The sequence below is a fragment of the Ambystoma mexicanum genome, chromosome 14, assembly GCF_040938575.1.
Source record: "Ambystoma mexicanum isolate Mex_15411 chromosome 14, UKY_AmexF1_1, whole genome shotgun sequence".
Taxonomy (NCBI): Eukaryota; Metazoa; Chordata; class Amphibia; order Caudata; family Ambystomatidae; genus Ambystoma; species Ambystoma mexicanum.
The window spans coordinates 288023934-288041987 of record NC_090940.1 but is presented as its reverse complement, the minus strand read 5'-3'; the positions used below and the strand labels follow the sequence as shown (position 1 = coordinate 288041987).

At 45.1% G+C, this 18054-nt stretch overlaps 1 protein-coding gene across 2 annotated transcripts in view; it reads left to right on the top strand.

Annotated features, from left to right (window-relative positions):
- NEMF (nuclear export mediator factor) overlaps positions 1-18054 on the top strand; it is a 1733781-nt gene that overhangs the window by 1142473 nt on the left and 573254 nt on the right. For both annotated transcript variants that reach the window (XM_069637407.1, XM_069637408.1), the window contains one exon: positions 12529-12649. In XM_069637407.1, the coding sequence (XP_069493508.1) occupies positions 12529-12649 (121 nt within the window). The remainder of the gene's footprint in view (positions 1-12528; positions 12650-18054) is intronic.

Genomic DNA, 18054 nt, shown 5'->3' with positions numbered 1-18054 from the left:
AAGACTTGTTTCTCAAAAACCTCCACTGCAGGTATGTTGATCTGTGGTATTAATTTGCTTTTTTGTTTGAATTCCTTGTAAGGAGACCCTTCTTGTGGGCCTTGTGGTATTTCTGTTTCACTAAAAAAGGCTTTAAGTTTCATTTTCCTCACCAATCTGTATAGTTCTACCTTGGTTTCAAATAATGAAGTGTCGAACGTAGGAACAAAACTCAATCCCTTCTGTAGTGTATCTGTCTCTGTTGTAGTTAGAACTCTAGATGATAACTTGATCACTAGGTTCTCCTTTGTTGGAGGCGTGTCTGTGGACCTCCTCGACCTTTTTCTTTTGCTCCTGCGGGTTCTTTTCCTCTTCCTAAAAAACCACCACTGTCTGATGGTCCTGGTCTAGTGTCTGATGGTTCTGAGCTTGTTGCTGGTCGACTTGCTTCTGTTGGCCGAGTGTCACTGGCTTCTGAATCTGAGCTAGTTGGGGTATTTGAGTTGTTCTGTCGTGGTTTCCTGCCTGTGGGAGCGTATTTCTCCATCCAGGTATATACTTCATCATTCACATAATCGTAAGTATCTCGTTTGAATTTCCTAATTTTTTTGTTTTCTAGCTCTGTTCTACATTCTGTCAATTTAAGATTAATGTCCACCAATATTTCCTCTATTTCTTCTTTCTTCAGTTTGCATGAATTCGATAACTCTTTTTCTAGCTCTTTGATCTCTATATTGATGATATGATGGTTAACCGTGAGTTCCTGAATGGTTAACAAGATTAAGTTCAGTGAACATCTATTCAGAATTGCCTCCCATTTCTTGACAAACTCCTTATTCTCTTTGCATAGTGTTGGTCGGAGTTGCATTCGTAATCCTCTTGGTATGCGTTGGTTTTTATAGTATCTACCTAAGGTGACTGCATGCAGTTTCCTGTTTATTTCCTTGCGTATCAAATACTCTAGTTGTTTTATCCTCCTAGTTGGATCCAAATCTGTAGTGGTAGGATTTTTGTTTTCACCAATAAGTTCCAAAATTTTATTTGCTTCTTCTGTAGAAAAGCCAAGTGTTTCCGCTCTCTTTGTCGTGAGTGATTCTATATCTTCATATGGCATCTTTTGTTAAGCAGTGATGAATATTCTGGTTGTGACCTTTTGTTCAAATATACGTAGAGGTGTGCCTTCGCCTTAGGGGTGTCCAAGAACAAGTCTGTTTGGAGAAAGCAAGCAAAAAAAGGCGGGCACTACCTATGTGAATCCATTGTACTTTACACGTTAAGTATCTTTCACTGTTTTGGAGCTGCCGGACCACACTAGGGTCCTAAGGCACCTGGTCTCTTTTTCAATACACCTTATGAGAAAAAGTTGGATGAACACATCCAGCTAAGTCCGGCGTTCTCCGTTGGAGCTCTTCTGGAGCTCACTGTTCAGATTGTGTTTGTTTTAATGTTTAATAAGCTTAGAGTTCATCGCTCATGGATATCTAAAATCGTATTTAGAGCCACTTTAGAAACATTTCAAGAGTATAATCCTGAATCTGAGGAGCATCAACAGCTGGGTGTTTTGCTAAATAGGAAGCGGACTTGTTTCATTTTGTGCACGGTTGTTTTAATGCCAATGCATTTCGGAGCGTATCTCCTTCTTCAGGGCGTTAACCATACCACTTATTGTAAATTCTTACATAATTATAATACGAGAATAAATGAAAATGTTTCAATCCACATCATGTGAAAATTCCAAATCAAAACAAGATTATAATTCCAATCAATAGTTTGAGAGTAAATAACCAATATTAACATAGTTCACCATAGTTGAGTACACAATTCAACAAATGCATAAAATGAATAATTGAAAAACATACATACCCAGTAAAGGTAATTCGTTAAAGATGGAAGATTAGATGGTGGGGGGGGGGAGAAAACAACAACATAGAGCCCTTGTTAGGTAAAAGTAGGTACATGTTTGCGCACATTCATTTCTAAATCCAAAATAAATTCGATACATGACTATCATGTTTTCAAAATTACCTTAATCATTTTCCTGTGGTGTCTAGCACCCTTCTTTAAAGAACAACTTCTTACGTACAGCACTCCAGCCGTCTGTATTCTAAATTTAAAGAAAAGTAATACTAACAATGATGTATCCTGTATCATTGTTCTATATGTATACAAACGTTATACCTAATTCTTCTTAAATGTGGGGCACAGACTCACCCGTAGTGTTGTTTAAAAGTCTGGATGAGCTTCTGTCTAACGCTTCACTCGCGCTCTGCCTGTGTAGCATATACGCTGGTCCGCGGGGAGCCGCGTTCCAAGCAAAAAAGGTTCAAAATGGCTTCTAAGTGGTTGCTGAGGTACCACTATTCAGTACTACGTCGTCACGCATCCCGTGTTTCCATGGAAACCAGGAATTCGGACGGTAAATATACAGAAAAAGTGCCGGCGCATACTGCACTGCTGTCAGGTATTTCAAATAACGATTGCTGCGTGCAGGTTTCAATGGAGACTTATAATGACTCAGTGATGCTATTAAACAACACAGAGAGCCTCATTAAAATATACCAGACAGGCAGTATTCCTGCTTTGACATATGACCTTGAATTACTGGCAGAGGCTCATGTGGACTGGTTAGATAGGCTTGGGCGAGGTTACTAAGAATTATCTTAAAGGTACCCAATGCTATATCGGTTGAGGCCCTGCGACTTGAGCATGGAGTGCGCTCGCTTTACGCACACTGGCTCGTCAAGAGATGCAAGTTCTATTGTGCACTAAGATTGTGCCCCCGGGACGGCACTAAGTTACTGAATCTGGTGGTGGAGAATTTATGTAGAGACCTGCAAATCCTTTTCTTGATTCGCTGTCAAAAACAGCTATGGCCCACTGTGATATTAGCTTCCAATTATCGCATCCCCCTGACATGCTGCAATATCTCGACTTACTCAAGAAAAAGACCTGGGAGTGGGGCAGGGCTGTCTCTTTCCAGAAGCTAAGCAACAAAAGGCACTACAAGGAATATATGCAACAGGCATGTATACTAGACAGGCTCTGCCCATTTTTTCTCAAGCCCTTTACAATAAAGATTAAGGAATTCATCATATATCTCAGTTTAATCATCCTACCCATTTATAAATACACTCTGAGTTGGAGTCCAATATGCTGAAAGATTGTGTTGCTTGTGTGCAGAACATGTGGAATCTAGCCACCATGTGTGACACAAAGTAGTGTGTTAGGATTGCAGTACAGAAAGGCATATGCAGATCTTGTGTCAAAGTTGGACATTAATATAAAGAGGGAAAGACCCAAAGAAAACCACTTACCACAAGGATAGTGATTTCTCTGTCTCTAGTTATTTGGGGGTTTGAAGAGGAAAAATATAGAGCAACGAGGTAGAATTATACACAACAGCACTTCCAAAAGTCAATGAATACTTCAAAGTTAAGTTCATTGTATTCATAATAATCCATACAAAGGCAATTAAACACCATAAAACAATATAAAATTATGGGGGGCATGGCCTGGCGCTCATGATGTGTCTAGGCTGAGGCACTGAGCTCCAGCCGGGATCCTAAAACCTGATCCTCTAACAGCGGACAGTCGGCACCTTCAGTGAAGGGGAGGACACCAGTGACAGATAAGGCGATCCCCCGCCTGTGCATACCAAACCTGAAAAAAATCAGAGCGGAGAAAAATAAGATAGACCTCTGGGAAAGACTCCCCCACGGGACTCTCAAAATGGCGGCTGGAGCCCACACCAAAGTGAGGGGATGGGTGCGGAGCTCCCGTCGGCCTGCTGAAGAATAAGCTGCCTGGGCAAGTCTGAATCAAGTCCTCCCGGCGCGTGACGAACATCCATTGCAGAGTGCGGCACCCGTCCAAATGGGCTGAATGTGTTGAACATAAACAAACACACAACCCAATAGGAACAGGACAGCCCTAAAGTGCAGGAGAGAGTCAACAGCTGCGGTCACGTGGGGGACGACGAGCGTCGCAGTGAAAGCAGAGCCAGAGTGTCGAGGTGCAGACAGGACTCTGATGAGCCCTGAGACACGCCTGGACTGAAGCAGTGAGCCAAGTAGCGGGAGGCGAGTTAACGGACCTCACGAACGCCAGCCCGACGAACAGGAGCGGCCACGCCAAGGAAGTCAGAAACCTGAGCTTCCCAACCCGGCAAGAGCGGACTGCAGCAGAAGCGGAGGAGTGCCCCGGAGACAGAACGCAGCGCGGAACGGAGAGCAGCAGCAACCACCCTAACATGAGTGAGGTGAGAGACGCACCAAGGTGGGGCCATTAACCATTGAAGCCACACATTATTCAGCTTGATGGCACCGCTCCTTTTCTACTCATAGTGCAGCGCGAGAGTGAGCAAGGTGGCCCCTCACTGAAAGCCCCTACAGGGAAACGCTGATAACATATGCCTCGGTCCCTATCCTTGACAGGGGCACATGACACCTCCCAGGGGGTCTTTGGACAAAGGAACTACGCTAGTGGGGGGCACACTAGAGGCTGGGGCGCTGCACTGCACTTGCCCATAGTAACTGGCTGAGCTGGGCACTACTGAGGGCTGTATTGAAGCACTGAGGGGTCGCTGAATCCCAGCAGCAAACACAAGTCGGGTGAATGGAGGGTACAAACTGCACACGCTCTAGGTAGCCGGGCCAGCCACCAGGACCATACCATAGTGAAGTCACACCGTAGAATTAACGCAGCTGCCCAAGACACTGAAGCGAGCTCTGCTCTTCATCACAGAGCTGCCTAATACATCTTGGCAATCTGTTTAACGTGCACAGACATGGAAGAAAGCACAAACCCCCCCGGATGCGCGCCACAAATCATCGACAAAACCCAGACACCTAGCAAGCACGGATTGTGTGGCCCCAGGGCGAAGCGTGAAGCTGCACATTCCACAGACAAGAGAACCAGATGAGAGGCTGAGGACATAACAAGGCTAAAACTGGACTGGTGGTTGGCACAACAAGATAATCCGGCCGCCAACAGTGGGTGAACGCTGACGAGCAAACACCATCTAACAAACCCACTACATCTAGAAAGGCGCTACGCAGTAACACAAGCAGGCGACGCGAGAAGCGACACTGCAAAGCGAATACAAGCAGGGTTGTGGAGCTAACATTGCTATAACACTAAGAACAAGGTCCTGATAAGCAAACAGCAATAGGGCAGCAAAAGCACCAACAAGCAAAACTTTGAAGAGCCCTGCCACTGGACACAACCGTGCCACAGAACTAACAAAAAGGAGCAGCAACTGCCCAAGCAAAGCACAAGTGAGACCAAACAGTCACGCACAGTACCCAAAACGAAAGGTGTGGTACCAGTCCCATAGTCTTGCTTCTCTGATAACCGCTCAGCGGCACACTCAAACAACAATGCTGTTGAATAAGGACAAAACAAAGACCACAATAATGGACTCCTTTGCGGCGACAAAAACCCGCCCTACACAGCAAGAAGGTGCAACTACACCTGACACCCACAAAACATTGGACGCCAACAGTCGTGACGTTCAAGTACTAGAGGCCATTGCGGCTCTGAGAACATTCATAGACACGAAGTTAGACGAGATCAAATCAGACATGCAATTGATGGGACCGGATGCCAGAAATCTGACGGAGAGGATAGCAGTCACCGAAACCGGACTCAAGGATACAACAGAGACCACAGTAGACTTGAAAGCCAGAGTACTGGAATTGGAAAGAAAAGTCGCGACGCTGGAAGCGAGATCCGAGGACGCTGACGGACGAGCTAGACGCAGCAATATACGACTACTGGGGATTCCGGAAGGCACAGAGGGCCCCAACCCGACGAGATATGTGGAAACCCTGATACAACAAGAAATAGGTGCGGGCAAGCTATCACAGGGTTTTGCGGTTGAATGGGCCCACAGATCACTTCAAAAAAGACCACCACCTGGCTCATATCTACGCCCCGTAATCTCAAAGATCCTCAACTTTCAGGACAGAGAGATCATGCTCAGACATTCTAGGGAGGGCGGGGTGATTGAGCATGGCAATTCCAAGATAACGATCTATCCCAACTACACGCCGGCTGTGCAGAGAGCAAGAAACTCCTTTGTCCCGATTAAAGCACACTACTCAACCAGCTAAATCTGAAGTATATGCTACTGCACCCGTCCAGATTAAAGATAATTCACAAAGGGCGAGCCATCTTTTTGGAAACACCAGCAGCAGCCCAGATGTGGCTGGAGCACAACAACCTGGCTGACGGGGAAGACCCGGTCACTTGAGGACCTAGAATGTCAGTTAACACGCGGCCATTGGGGAAGCGGCTGCACTGGAAAGCTTCTAAGGAACTGCACACTGAAGATCCACTGAAGTCGAAATAGCATATTAAGCAAAAACGGCTGAGGGACATGCTCGGGCTCCCTGCCAGAACGCCAAGACCTAACCCATGAAATAATTGGTGCGGGCCTGTTGCCAGCACGAGAACACTCGCGCTTGATGCCCCGGAAGGGACAGGACAGTGCGTGGGCGCGTGAGCACGGCAGACAGGATGCAGTCGCTGGTCACAATTATTTGGTTTGTGTTTATTGTTCTTATTGTTTTCAATGTTCTAAAGTCTTCGAGATGAGAAGGGATGGAGGGGGCCAGAAGCAACACTAACGACCGGGGAATGGCGACTCAGGGTATTGATGGAGCTGCCCCAAATGGCGACTATAACGATACGCAAGAAGCGGTCTGGGACACCGACTACAGAGGCGATTGCAACAAAAGATGGCAGCTCAACTTAAAGTAATGAGCTGGAATGTGAAAGGGATGGGCACCTATCTACGTAGAAACCGAATCAAATCCTACCTGCACAGAAAAAAGGTAGACATAGCCTTACTCCAAGAAACACACCTCACGGCGGAAGCCATGGCTAAATTAAAGGACCACTGGGGGGGGGAACCAGACACAGGGCAACATACTTTAAGTACTCAAGTACGCAAGGGGAGTATTCACATGGGTTAATCCCAAGGTGCCCTTTAGATTATTGGGGGTGGAAGCGGATAAAGAGGCAAGGTACCTGGTACTCTGGGGCGCCATTGAGCAGAGATCTGCGTAGTGAACTCTTACTTTCCCAACCACGGTATACCAGCACACCTGAATATGCTACAAGCCAAGATAACCCAACACAGGAAAGGCCTCTTTATATGGGGTGGCGATTTTAACTGCATCAAAGATCTGGACCTGGACAGATCTGCGCCGCCACAAACGCGGGGGGAGGCAGCCCCACAAGCGCCCGACACAACACTGGCACAATTAGATCTGGTGGACGTTTGGAGGGAATGGCACCGCTCTGACAAAGTCTGCTAGTATTACTCCTCCCCGCATGGCTTGGACACCAGGATCGATTACATCTTTGTAGACAGGGCACACTTGGCACAAGTAGAGTCACCTTAATACCTGGGCAGATCAATCTCGGATCATTCACCCCTACTAATGCACTGGGCAATGGCAGGCCCTAGACCCCCAATCCTGCTCTGGCACAACTTATTGGGGAATAAGCTGGTAGAGTTCATAGAGAACAACCAAGGCAGTGTAGACCAATGGAACATAATGTGGGAAGCCCTGAAGGCGGTGATGCGTGGCGAAATTATAGCAGGTGTGGGAGGTATTAGAAAAATGCTCACAGGGGTATTAAAACAGCGGGAGGAGGCGATACAATGGGTGGAGAACAACAATCTGGGAATCAGAGAGGAAGAGCTGAAACTGGCTGAAGCCAGAACCAAATGCCAAGAGGCGTGGGGGTGGCTCTCCAAGTTTGATTACATAACACACACAATAAAGACACACAAAGAAGGAGACAAATCCGGTAGACGTCTATCATGGTTGTGTAAGAGGGAACACCCGGGACACCCAACAACAGAGCTCAGGGATGAAGAAGGGGTACTACACAGGACGCAATTGTCAATAAATGACACATTTGCGGCTTTCTATGCTAAGCTATATGCACACAACACTGAGATACCGCTGGGTGATATACGAGACACATTAGAAGAAATCGAATTGCCAAAATTAGGCGAGACACAGCGAGAGGCACTAGAAGAGGCTATCACACCAGAGGATGTAACGGAGGCCATTAGATCACTAACCCCGGGAAGCGACAGGCTTCCCCCTGAATTCTACAAGGGGTATGAGCCGACCCTGACCCCATTATTGCACGAGGTGTACATGGAAGCATACGAGAAGGGGATCCTGCCAAAGAGTACGAGGGAAACCCTAATAGTTCCAATCCTCAAACCGAATAAACCAGTGCAAGACTGCGACTCATATCGCCCACTGGCCATGCTCAACTATGATATTAAGATTCTGACCGCCATACTGGGCAAAAGACAAGCTAGAGTAATAGGGAGCCTAATACATGAAGACCAGAACTGGGTTTGTGCCTGGTCGCAACACAACAGCCAATTTACGCCGGCTACAACACATCATGGCACAGACTGGGCAGGATGGGGAACACTTGGCAGTGATGTTACTCGACGCCATTAAAGCGTTTGATTCTATATGTTGGAAGTGGATGATACAAGTACTGAGACAGTTTGGGTTTGGTGAAAGATTTGTGAGGTGGATTACAATATTATACAAGGATCCGACAGCCAGGGTAAAGACGGGAGGAACAGTGTCGGCAGCTTGGAATATAAGGAGAGGACCAGGCAAGACTGCCCATTGTCGCCCATGTTATACATCCTGGGACTAGAACCAGCAGCAATATACATAAGGAAACAATTTTGCGATGCAGGGATATGGGTGTGAGGGAGGAACCATGTAATTTCACTATACGCTGATGATGTCCTGCTTTATCTGAGGGATCCCCAATATAATGCTCTGGTGGTACTGGAGGTGCTAGACAACTATGCACGCTACTCGGGGATGCGCTTCAGTAGAAAGAAGTCTTGCATATTTCCGTTAGCGGGACTAAGGGTGTGAAAACCAGCGATCTGCAGTAGTGGGAATACAGTGGCAACTAGAAACGTTCCAGTATCTAGGGCTCAAAATTATGCACACGTCAGAACAAAAACACAACTGCAACATGGTGGCAATGATAAAGGGCCTGCGTAACTCGATGAAGTTTTGGTCCAAGCTACCCCTCTCAATGATGGGCAGAGCCTCGATCACCAAGATGATCATCCTACCGAGGTTTCTATACTATTTTCAAAACATGTGCCACTATATCGGAGAAACATTTTTCAGTACACTTGATGCGTTGATCAAAGAGTTTCTATGGGGGGCGTCCCGCCACACATGATCTCTAACCTCACAAACACTACATTATAGCCATGTGGCTAGATGGATGTCAGACAACGCCACAGCGGAGACAGGGCTGCTGCAACACTTGATAGCCCCGGCACAACTGAAAGAAATTATCTGGAACCCATCAACCTACTTGGAGACAATCCCTATGCTACTAGATTTGGAGAAGTGTGTGTGGACCAGAGTCAAAACTGTATTACGACTTAGACAGCCCTACTCACCTGACGTGCCGATTATGGCAGACATGGGCAAAGTAGAGGTTGACCTTTCTGTCATGAGATACTGGGAAAAGTTGGGTCTGTACACTTGGGGATATATGTATGAGGAGGGAATTTTTAGAGACTTATAATCATTGCAGGAAAAAGATGGGTTACCAAGAGGTCAATTTCTATGGTACCAGAGAATAAGACACGTGGCCAAAAAGAAATGGGACGGGTGGCCAGAAGAACTAGAGGTGCCCCCCCCGCTGTCAGAGTTATATAACTTGTGTGACGGATGGAACCCTGTATCCAGGCTCTATCACCAGATCACAAATAGGACCAACCCCCGTAGCACAGTACTTAAAGAAAGATGGCAAAAAGACCTAGGAGTACCCATTACAGATGAGGAATGGGAAAGAGCACTGATGCATCCCAAAGAGGTGTCTAGGAATGCCAGGTTTCGGTGCAGATGAACTTACTATACAAAACATATATGACAGCTCTCCAAGTGGCAGGCTTCAATAAGCACACTAAGCCGGTATGCCCGTGGTGTGGACAAGAAGGGGTGGTCCTGATGCAAATGTTTTGGGGATGTGGGAAAGTAGAGGTTTTTTGGGCCAAAATAGAGCAAGCATGCAAAAAAGCAGGCATGAATAGATACGACTGGACTCCGAAGGAGTGCCTTCTGGGCACATACCCCAGGCTAAGTAAAATTAAACACATAGTGAAGCTTATGGACATGGTGTGCGTGCTGGCAAAAAGGACAATTGCAATGGCATGGAAATCAAAAGCTGGCCCGGAATTTGACAGATGGAGCAAAGTATTGGAGCTCTGGGCTACAGCGGAAACAGAAGAATGGGTTGCAGGCCTCACGGGGAGGAGGGGAGGGAAACAGCATCACATACAAAGCATGGAAAGCGCTCATAACAGACATGTTCCTCCAATCCGATGATATGCCTCCCTGAAACTGTAAGCAGAACACGCTCAAAGCTTAATGTATCACAGGAATACACAAGACAGAAACTACTCGTGGTCCCATCCCCATGATGTGAGCAACGGAATCGGACCTATACCCCCCATACCCAAGAGACAAATTGAACACTGAACTACATCACCAAAGACAGTTAATGTTAAATGTTATTTTATTGTTGTAACTATAAACAGAAAAGTTGGCAATGATACTAATATGTAGAAGCTATATAAATGTTTGACTTGTGTACCATACAAAAGCCAATAAAAACATTTCCAAAAAAATAAAATAATATAAAATTAAAGTGCTAGTGACGCCAAAAGAGGTTAATGATCTAATAACAGCCATTCATAAGTGATATGCCAATCACATCAAAACACTTCAGGCTAAGAATTTCTTTAACATTTAGAAATGAAGTATGATCAAACAGGATCACAATACATATCTAGTATACGCAATTACTAGTTTTATGCCTCAACATATTTCAGTTCTCTATCTTTCATCTCAAACTTTCTTCAGTAGGATTGCTCAATTGGTCACTTGAATTTGGGCAACATACATACAGACCAATTCTGGAGTTCATTATACAGTGAAAACTTGTTTGCCATCACTGGTGTTGGGTTTATTATGTGTGGAAGGAAGCTTTAAAGTACTTGCTAGCAGTCATATAATGGACGGGAGGAAAAACAAAATGGAGTGTGCATTCTATAAGTGCCATCAGAAGATGTGTTCTGCTGTTCATTGACTAATATATTTTGCACAAGTTTGTTAGTTTTATATATGTTTTAGAACTTCATGGTATGATTGTATGATGAAATTGTGGAAATGATGGAATTGTGGTTTTCTTTGAAATTGTTTAACGTTTTGTGTTTAAGGATTTTGTTAACCAAAATGCACAATAAGAAGAAAAAGTCGTAACTTTAATTTAAAATGTAATCTAACATCCGAAATTCCTTTCAACTGTAATCAACACTTGCTTCAGTATGTATCATAATTCATAGATCTTACTTCATATTTCCCAAGGCACACATTCACATAACATTAACCACTCCAATAAAGCCTGTCATCTTTGTAATGCTTTACTGCTTCATTTTATCACAACTGCCAGCATTTGCAAACATCATGGTGAACATCATCCTAGATCTAGTCCTTATCCTAAACACCACCCTTAAATGCAAAACTTACCAAACTGTATTCCATGGAATTTGGCCTTTAACTGGACAGAGCTATCTACCAAACCTTAAATGTATCCAATCGATTATTTGAAAGAACTACGTTTGTTATATATTTTATGGTATGATTGGCAAGCATTGTCTCAAGCCCAAGGTCTTTAAACAAATACAAACAATATATTACTCTAACCTTCTGCCTGCGCCACAGCCACAATGTTTTTGCTATACTTATAATAACTTCTGAGTTGTTACTCTTGACTGTATATTTCTATTCAAATATACATGTTGTGCTCGGACAGCCAATGCGTGTTTTAACCTTTCAAAAGTCTTCAGGGATATTTCCTAATATGTATTAAACCTATCCTCAAAACAGAGATTTGTTGTATGATTTACTCAGACCTGGTATCTGAATCTTCTTTTAATAGCATTCTTGATTAACTTTTCATCAGTGTGTGTATATATATATATATATATATGTATCCATATTCTTCAATCAATGCAGTCCCTCCAATGAGTTATGCTTGAGGCTATGTTCTTTAATCTTTTCATTTATGCTCTTATTTTGGCCAATTTCTTGATAGACATCAGATTTATTAATTATGAATCTCAAGGCCATTCAGATACAGCCATGAATACCTGAGTAATTAGATGAACTGGTCCTCATTACTGTTTCAATTTCCACAACGCAGCGTTCTGCGTGGCTTATTGCCACGTGGAGCGCCGCGTTCCGGAAACTACTCTGGTATTTTTGGCTGTATAATGAATCTCGCTTCTATCAAGATATTGGATTCAAGGATTCCCAAGCGAATTAGCAAAATATCAAGGGCAGACAGCAGTGGGAAAAAGGCAAACATTAGCCTAATTTAATTAACCTCACTAATACAAAGCAGCTGTTTTTCACTGATCATACTCTGATTACCTACTTGTAACAATCACTTTGCATCTAGGTAGATGAGCCTTGTGTTTGGAGGCATAAAGGAGAACGAAAAGTCAGAATGCAGGACGAAGACATGGAAAGCATAACGAGCAGTGCTACAGAACTGGTTTTGGAGGACATGGAATCTCTAGGTATTTGTATGGCATCCTTCTGTCTGATGGGAAGAGAGTTCAGGTTCACTATAGAAATGTTGAATACTTCCCGTACTTTAGTCCGCAATTAGCTGTATGTGTTTGACAAAGCAGATAATATGTTCGGATATCCAGTCAGTTGAGTCAATGATTTCATTTCTCAATGCCGTTGTTTGGTCCAAGCCTTTATCTGTCAGAGGTTGGTAAAATGAGTACACTTGATTGGGTAATAGTAACAACTGGTTTTACTGTGACACAAAGCAGTATATGTTACTGTTTCCTGTGCATTCTACCACTCACAGTAGTGCTACTGTGCCCTAGATACATTGGAACTAATATACTGGCCCCTAAACATTGGAACTCCCTCCCGATCAGCATCAAAAAAAGAGGAATCCTTCAATGGCTTTAAAAAACTGCTAAAAACTTGGTTATTTAACCGATACCAATAAATTCGCAGTTTCAGAACTTGTAAATAATGCTGCACACGTGTTGTATAAATGCTCATTGTAAATATTCTGCATTACTGTATATATGTTGTAACTTCTCCTGACCAATTATTGCCAATTGATACCCCAGGGTGTGGGCATGTAAAAATGCAATAAATAAATAAATACAACAATTGAAATCACTCCCATTCAGTCGGAGGTTTTAACAATTTAATGCATTTGTGACATGTGCTCAATGAATCCCACCACAACAACCAATACGTTTCAACTTTTACTGTACAAATAAGTGCACAAAACAATTGGGGTTCCCAGTCTAAGGGCAATATCAGTACATGTTCCCTCACTCTTGAAGGGGGGCTCTGACCTCCCTATCCCAAACACCCTATTCCACCCCTACTTGTTCCAAGATTGGTTGACCACACCCAGTGTACCCCTAATGTCTAATTCTCTCCCTTGCCCCACAAAGGACTAAAGGCTGTAGCCTTCTCTGGCTGAATCCCTCTGGGACTTCTATGGGATAAAGCAGGACAGTCTGGTTGTCTTCTTTCGATGGATACTTCTTGACCTTCTCCGCCCTAGCCGGTCTCCTTTTTTCTCCCTCTCTGCAGGGACTGTCTCTGCGCTCCATAATCCTACTGCTCTCTCCTCCAACTGATCTTACTTCTCTTCCCCCTCTCCTGTCTCCACCCTCCAGCTGATCTCTCCTTGTTCTCTCGCTCTACCCAGTCTCCTGTCTCTGCCTGCCAACTCCCTTCTGGTCCCTCATTTTTCTAACCCCTTACCAAATGTTACTTCTGCTTCTATATGCCTCTGCAATGAATCCCTGAATGTTGTTGCTTCTCCCCTTGGGGGGTGTCCCTTTCCATGATGCCAGGGAGGTGAGGCCACTACCCGATAGTTCCTGTGGCGTTGGTGCTCAGCGGGTGACTCTCGTGGAGAATAAAGCCCGTATGGGATTAGTGACAATCCGGGAGAACGTGGTGTCCCCATAGCCCACCTAACCCTAACCAGCCTTCCTTTTTAAAGCCCTACAACACCATCCCTAGTGTCCCCATCTGTTTACTTTAAACCAGTAAGGTAGGGAATACTGGGATGAGGAAGAATCCAACGGACTCACTTAGGAGTCCTCACGATCAGTACTCGGAGGAGGAGGGGGAGGAGGTGCGGAGGCATTGAGAGCACCTCTGTGAACCCTACCGAGCAGTCTAGTATTTGTGGATTTCCTTTTGGTCAAGACGAGAATGAAATAGAAGAGGGAAATCCAAACTCAGTGTGAGATCCTCTCTGGAGGAACCAGTAGCTGCAGATCCAGCGATCAGGAGCCGAGCAAAGCAATCACAGAAGGGACACTTACCCACGAGCAGAGATGATCCAGAGAGTTTCACTGTGGTTGGACCGTGTCTGGAAGCAGGAAATCGAAGCGCCAGCTGAGCGAGAGCTGGAGAGCATGGTCTGCCTAGGACGCGATGCCGGAAAGCAGAAAGCTGCTGCCGAGCTACCACAGAACTCCAACGCATTAGAAGGTCTCTGAACAGGGGGCAGAGACACATAAGCAACCAACAGAGACCAGGGAGCAACCCAGGAAGGGTTGGGACACCGGGAGGCTCGCTGGGAACCCAGAGAGACACTACTGCATTGGGACACGGTTCAGCGACCCATATCCAATACGGAGGGTCCTCCAAAGCCACCTTCTTCGTGGCAGTCCCTGGGAGTGTGCAAGACCGGGCTGCCCATATCAAGAGAACAAGAAGCAAAAGGGGTCTGGGTCCCAAGAGCAAGAACCCAAAGGGTTCTGAGACCCAAGAACAAGAAACCAAAGCATTCTGGGGCCCAATAGCAAGAAGCCAAAGGGGTGTGGGACCGGAGGGCAAGAAGCCACAGGGTTCTGGTACCCAAAGGAGAAACGGAGACAACAAGAACACCTGGTAGGATAGTGAACGAAGTACAAAGCCAAAGGGGTCTGAGACCTGAAAGCATAAAACCCTAGGGGCCTGGGAGCCAAAAGAGAGAGAAGCCATTATCACAGGGGTCTGGGACCAAATGACAAAAATACCTGTCAGGATAGTGAACCGAATACACACTGTTAAGAATCAGGCGAAGACCAGGGGAAGGGAGAGAGACCCTGGTGTTTGTGGACATTGCAAAGAGGAATTAAGAGGAGGGGGGTCCTTCTCTTGACACAGTGAAGATACAAGAGACTTTTGTTTTATCTGCATCATTCGGATCATTGTGGAAAAGACCAGGGGAAGTGATATGTATCCTCTGGTGTTTATGGAGTCTCTGGACATTGTGAACATACAAAACTTTGTTCTATGTGCCTTATTGAACCTTGATTCCAAAGAACATTCATTTACTTTTTTTTTTAAACTTTATTTATCTTAACACAGTCAGAACACTTTCATATACATTTAAATATGACAATGCCACATTCTGCTTACCAGTGTCATGCAATGTTCTCATCCCTATGTTCATGGTTTGTTTCTCCACATTTGTCCATTAAATATTGTCTATACCGTCCCCAAATGTCTTTAGGTCTGCTGGTCGTCAACAACAGACCGGCATAAACCTCCTTGCGGTCATTAGTCCAAGACATATCATTTTCCCAGTCCATCACAGTTTCGGGTCCTTCCTCTTCCAGCGCATCAGTATAGCCCTTTTAGCCACCACCAACCCCAGATTAAGCAATTTACGCCATGTCGTATTCATCTTCTCAATTGTGCCCAGCATACACACACCCGGATCCCATACAATCGGTTTGTCTGCCATTTTATCCAGTGCCCTGCATACATCATTCCGATATTGTGACAGCCGCTCACATGATCATAGCATATGGAACAATCCCGCCTCGTCACTTCCACATCTAGGGCATTTACCATCCGACATAGGGTATATGGCTTGGATGTTAGTCGGTGTGTAATAGGCTCTATGCAATACTTTATAATGTATTAGTCGATATCTCGAGTTTTGCAAGATTTTCCTGGTCAAAGAACACAGTTTAATCCAATGTTGTTCAGTGATGACTATACCCAGGTCAATTTCACACTTCTCCCTATCGCCCATAGGTGGGGGGTCTCCAAGGGTCTGTACTATTTTGTATAATGCGGGGGTGGAAGCTTCCATCTCCTTTGCTGTTAACAGGTAACCCAACCCCGGATGTATCGGAGGTTCTGCTGGGAAGGAGTTCCATACCCCCGCCATGGCCGACCGGAGTCGTAAATACTGTAATCTCTGTGTGGGGGTGTCACCAATAATTGGTGCTATCGTTTACCAACTAATAAAGCTCTTATCTATGAAGAGGTTTCCAAACCACAGTATACCCTCACCCCGCCAGTGTGCAGCAAGCGCTTTGTCCAATGTTGGAGGAAGATAATGCCCTCCCCACAATGGCATACTTGGATGATAAAGAACCTCCCACGCTGGGGGTCTTGGCATTCTAGCCCAAGCGTTGCATGTCGCCAGCGTAGGGTCAACAGTATTGTCATATTTATTTTTAGCATCAGCAAGTTTATGAAGGAGCTTCTGTGATGTAGGTGCGTGCATTTCAGTAGATGAATATAAACCCTTCGAACCCTATTCCACCCAGTATATAGCATAGTATGCCTGCGCTATATAATAGAGCTGCAAGTCCAGAGCGGAAAATCCGCCCTGAGAGTACGACCGAGTAAGTTTATCCCAGCTAAGCCTAGGGTGACCATCCCATACAAATGCTGTGCAAGCCCCCCGAATTCTATTGAAAAAAATCCCTGCCTGGCCAGACCGGTATGGTAGTGAATAAATAAAATAGCTTAGATAAAATTATTATTTTGACCAAAGCCAGTCCACCCATCAGCGAAATGGGGAGCGATTTCCATCTCTCAAGTTTAATACACAAGGCTTCCGCAGTTGGCGCATAATTGAGGAAACGCACATGTTGCGCAGTACACGCAATCTCCACCCCTAGATACCTAACCCAGGTCGGGGTCCAGACAAGCCCAAAAAGTTCAGCAGGTTCCGGTTTGGCATCAGTAAGAGGGAAAATCTCTGACTTCCTAGTGTTCAGTTTAAGTCCAGAATAGTCTCCACACTCACGGACCAATTGGAGGGCCTTGCCTAAATTGGCTGATGGATCTCGTTTATAGAGCATTATGTCATCAGCAAAAAGGGTAATGACCTCTATCCCACCTATCCAGGGGATACCCAATGTTCTACCATGTACCCGCATAAGATCAGCTAAAGGTTCGATCACCAGCGCAAACAATAAAGGGGACAGCGGGCAGCCCTGACGGGTGCCACCTGCCAATTCTAGAACCTCCGATAGACTACCATTAATACATATCCTAGCACAGGGCACAATGTATAGTATCTTGACCCACTTCATGAAGTTCGGACCGAAGCCATAGTTGTGCAACACTCTAAATAAAAAGGGCTAATAGACAGTATCAAACGCCTTCTGCATATCTAGGGCCAGCGCCACACCATGCATATCCTGTGGAATAGTTGCAAGTACATGAAGCAGCGGCGAACATTTATCACCGTAGATCTTCCCATTACAAAACCAGCCTGGTCTCGGTGTACCATGTAAGGCATCAAGGGCTTCAATCACGTGGCAAGGATCTTAACAAACATCTTTGCGTCCGTATTAATTAAAGAAAATGGTCTATACAATCCACACTCTTCTGGACTCTTCCCAGGTTTTAGGAGCAACGTAATAATTGCCTCTCAAGTCGTTTCCGGGAGCATCCCAGTCTCAAGAGCCTCTGCCCATACTTCCATAAGCCGTGGCACCAGGACATTGGAGAATTCTTTATAAAATTCCGCTCCCAGCCCATCAGAGCCAGGAGCCTTACCGTTGGCCAGTGATGTTATAGCTGCAGATATTTCCTCATAAGTAATGGGCCTCTCCAGGATTTCTCTTGTCTCAAGAGAGAGAAGAGTGGTAGGTATCCGTGCAAGATATTTATCAATGTTTTCCTCTGTGGC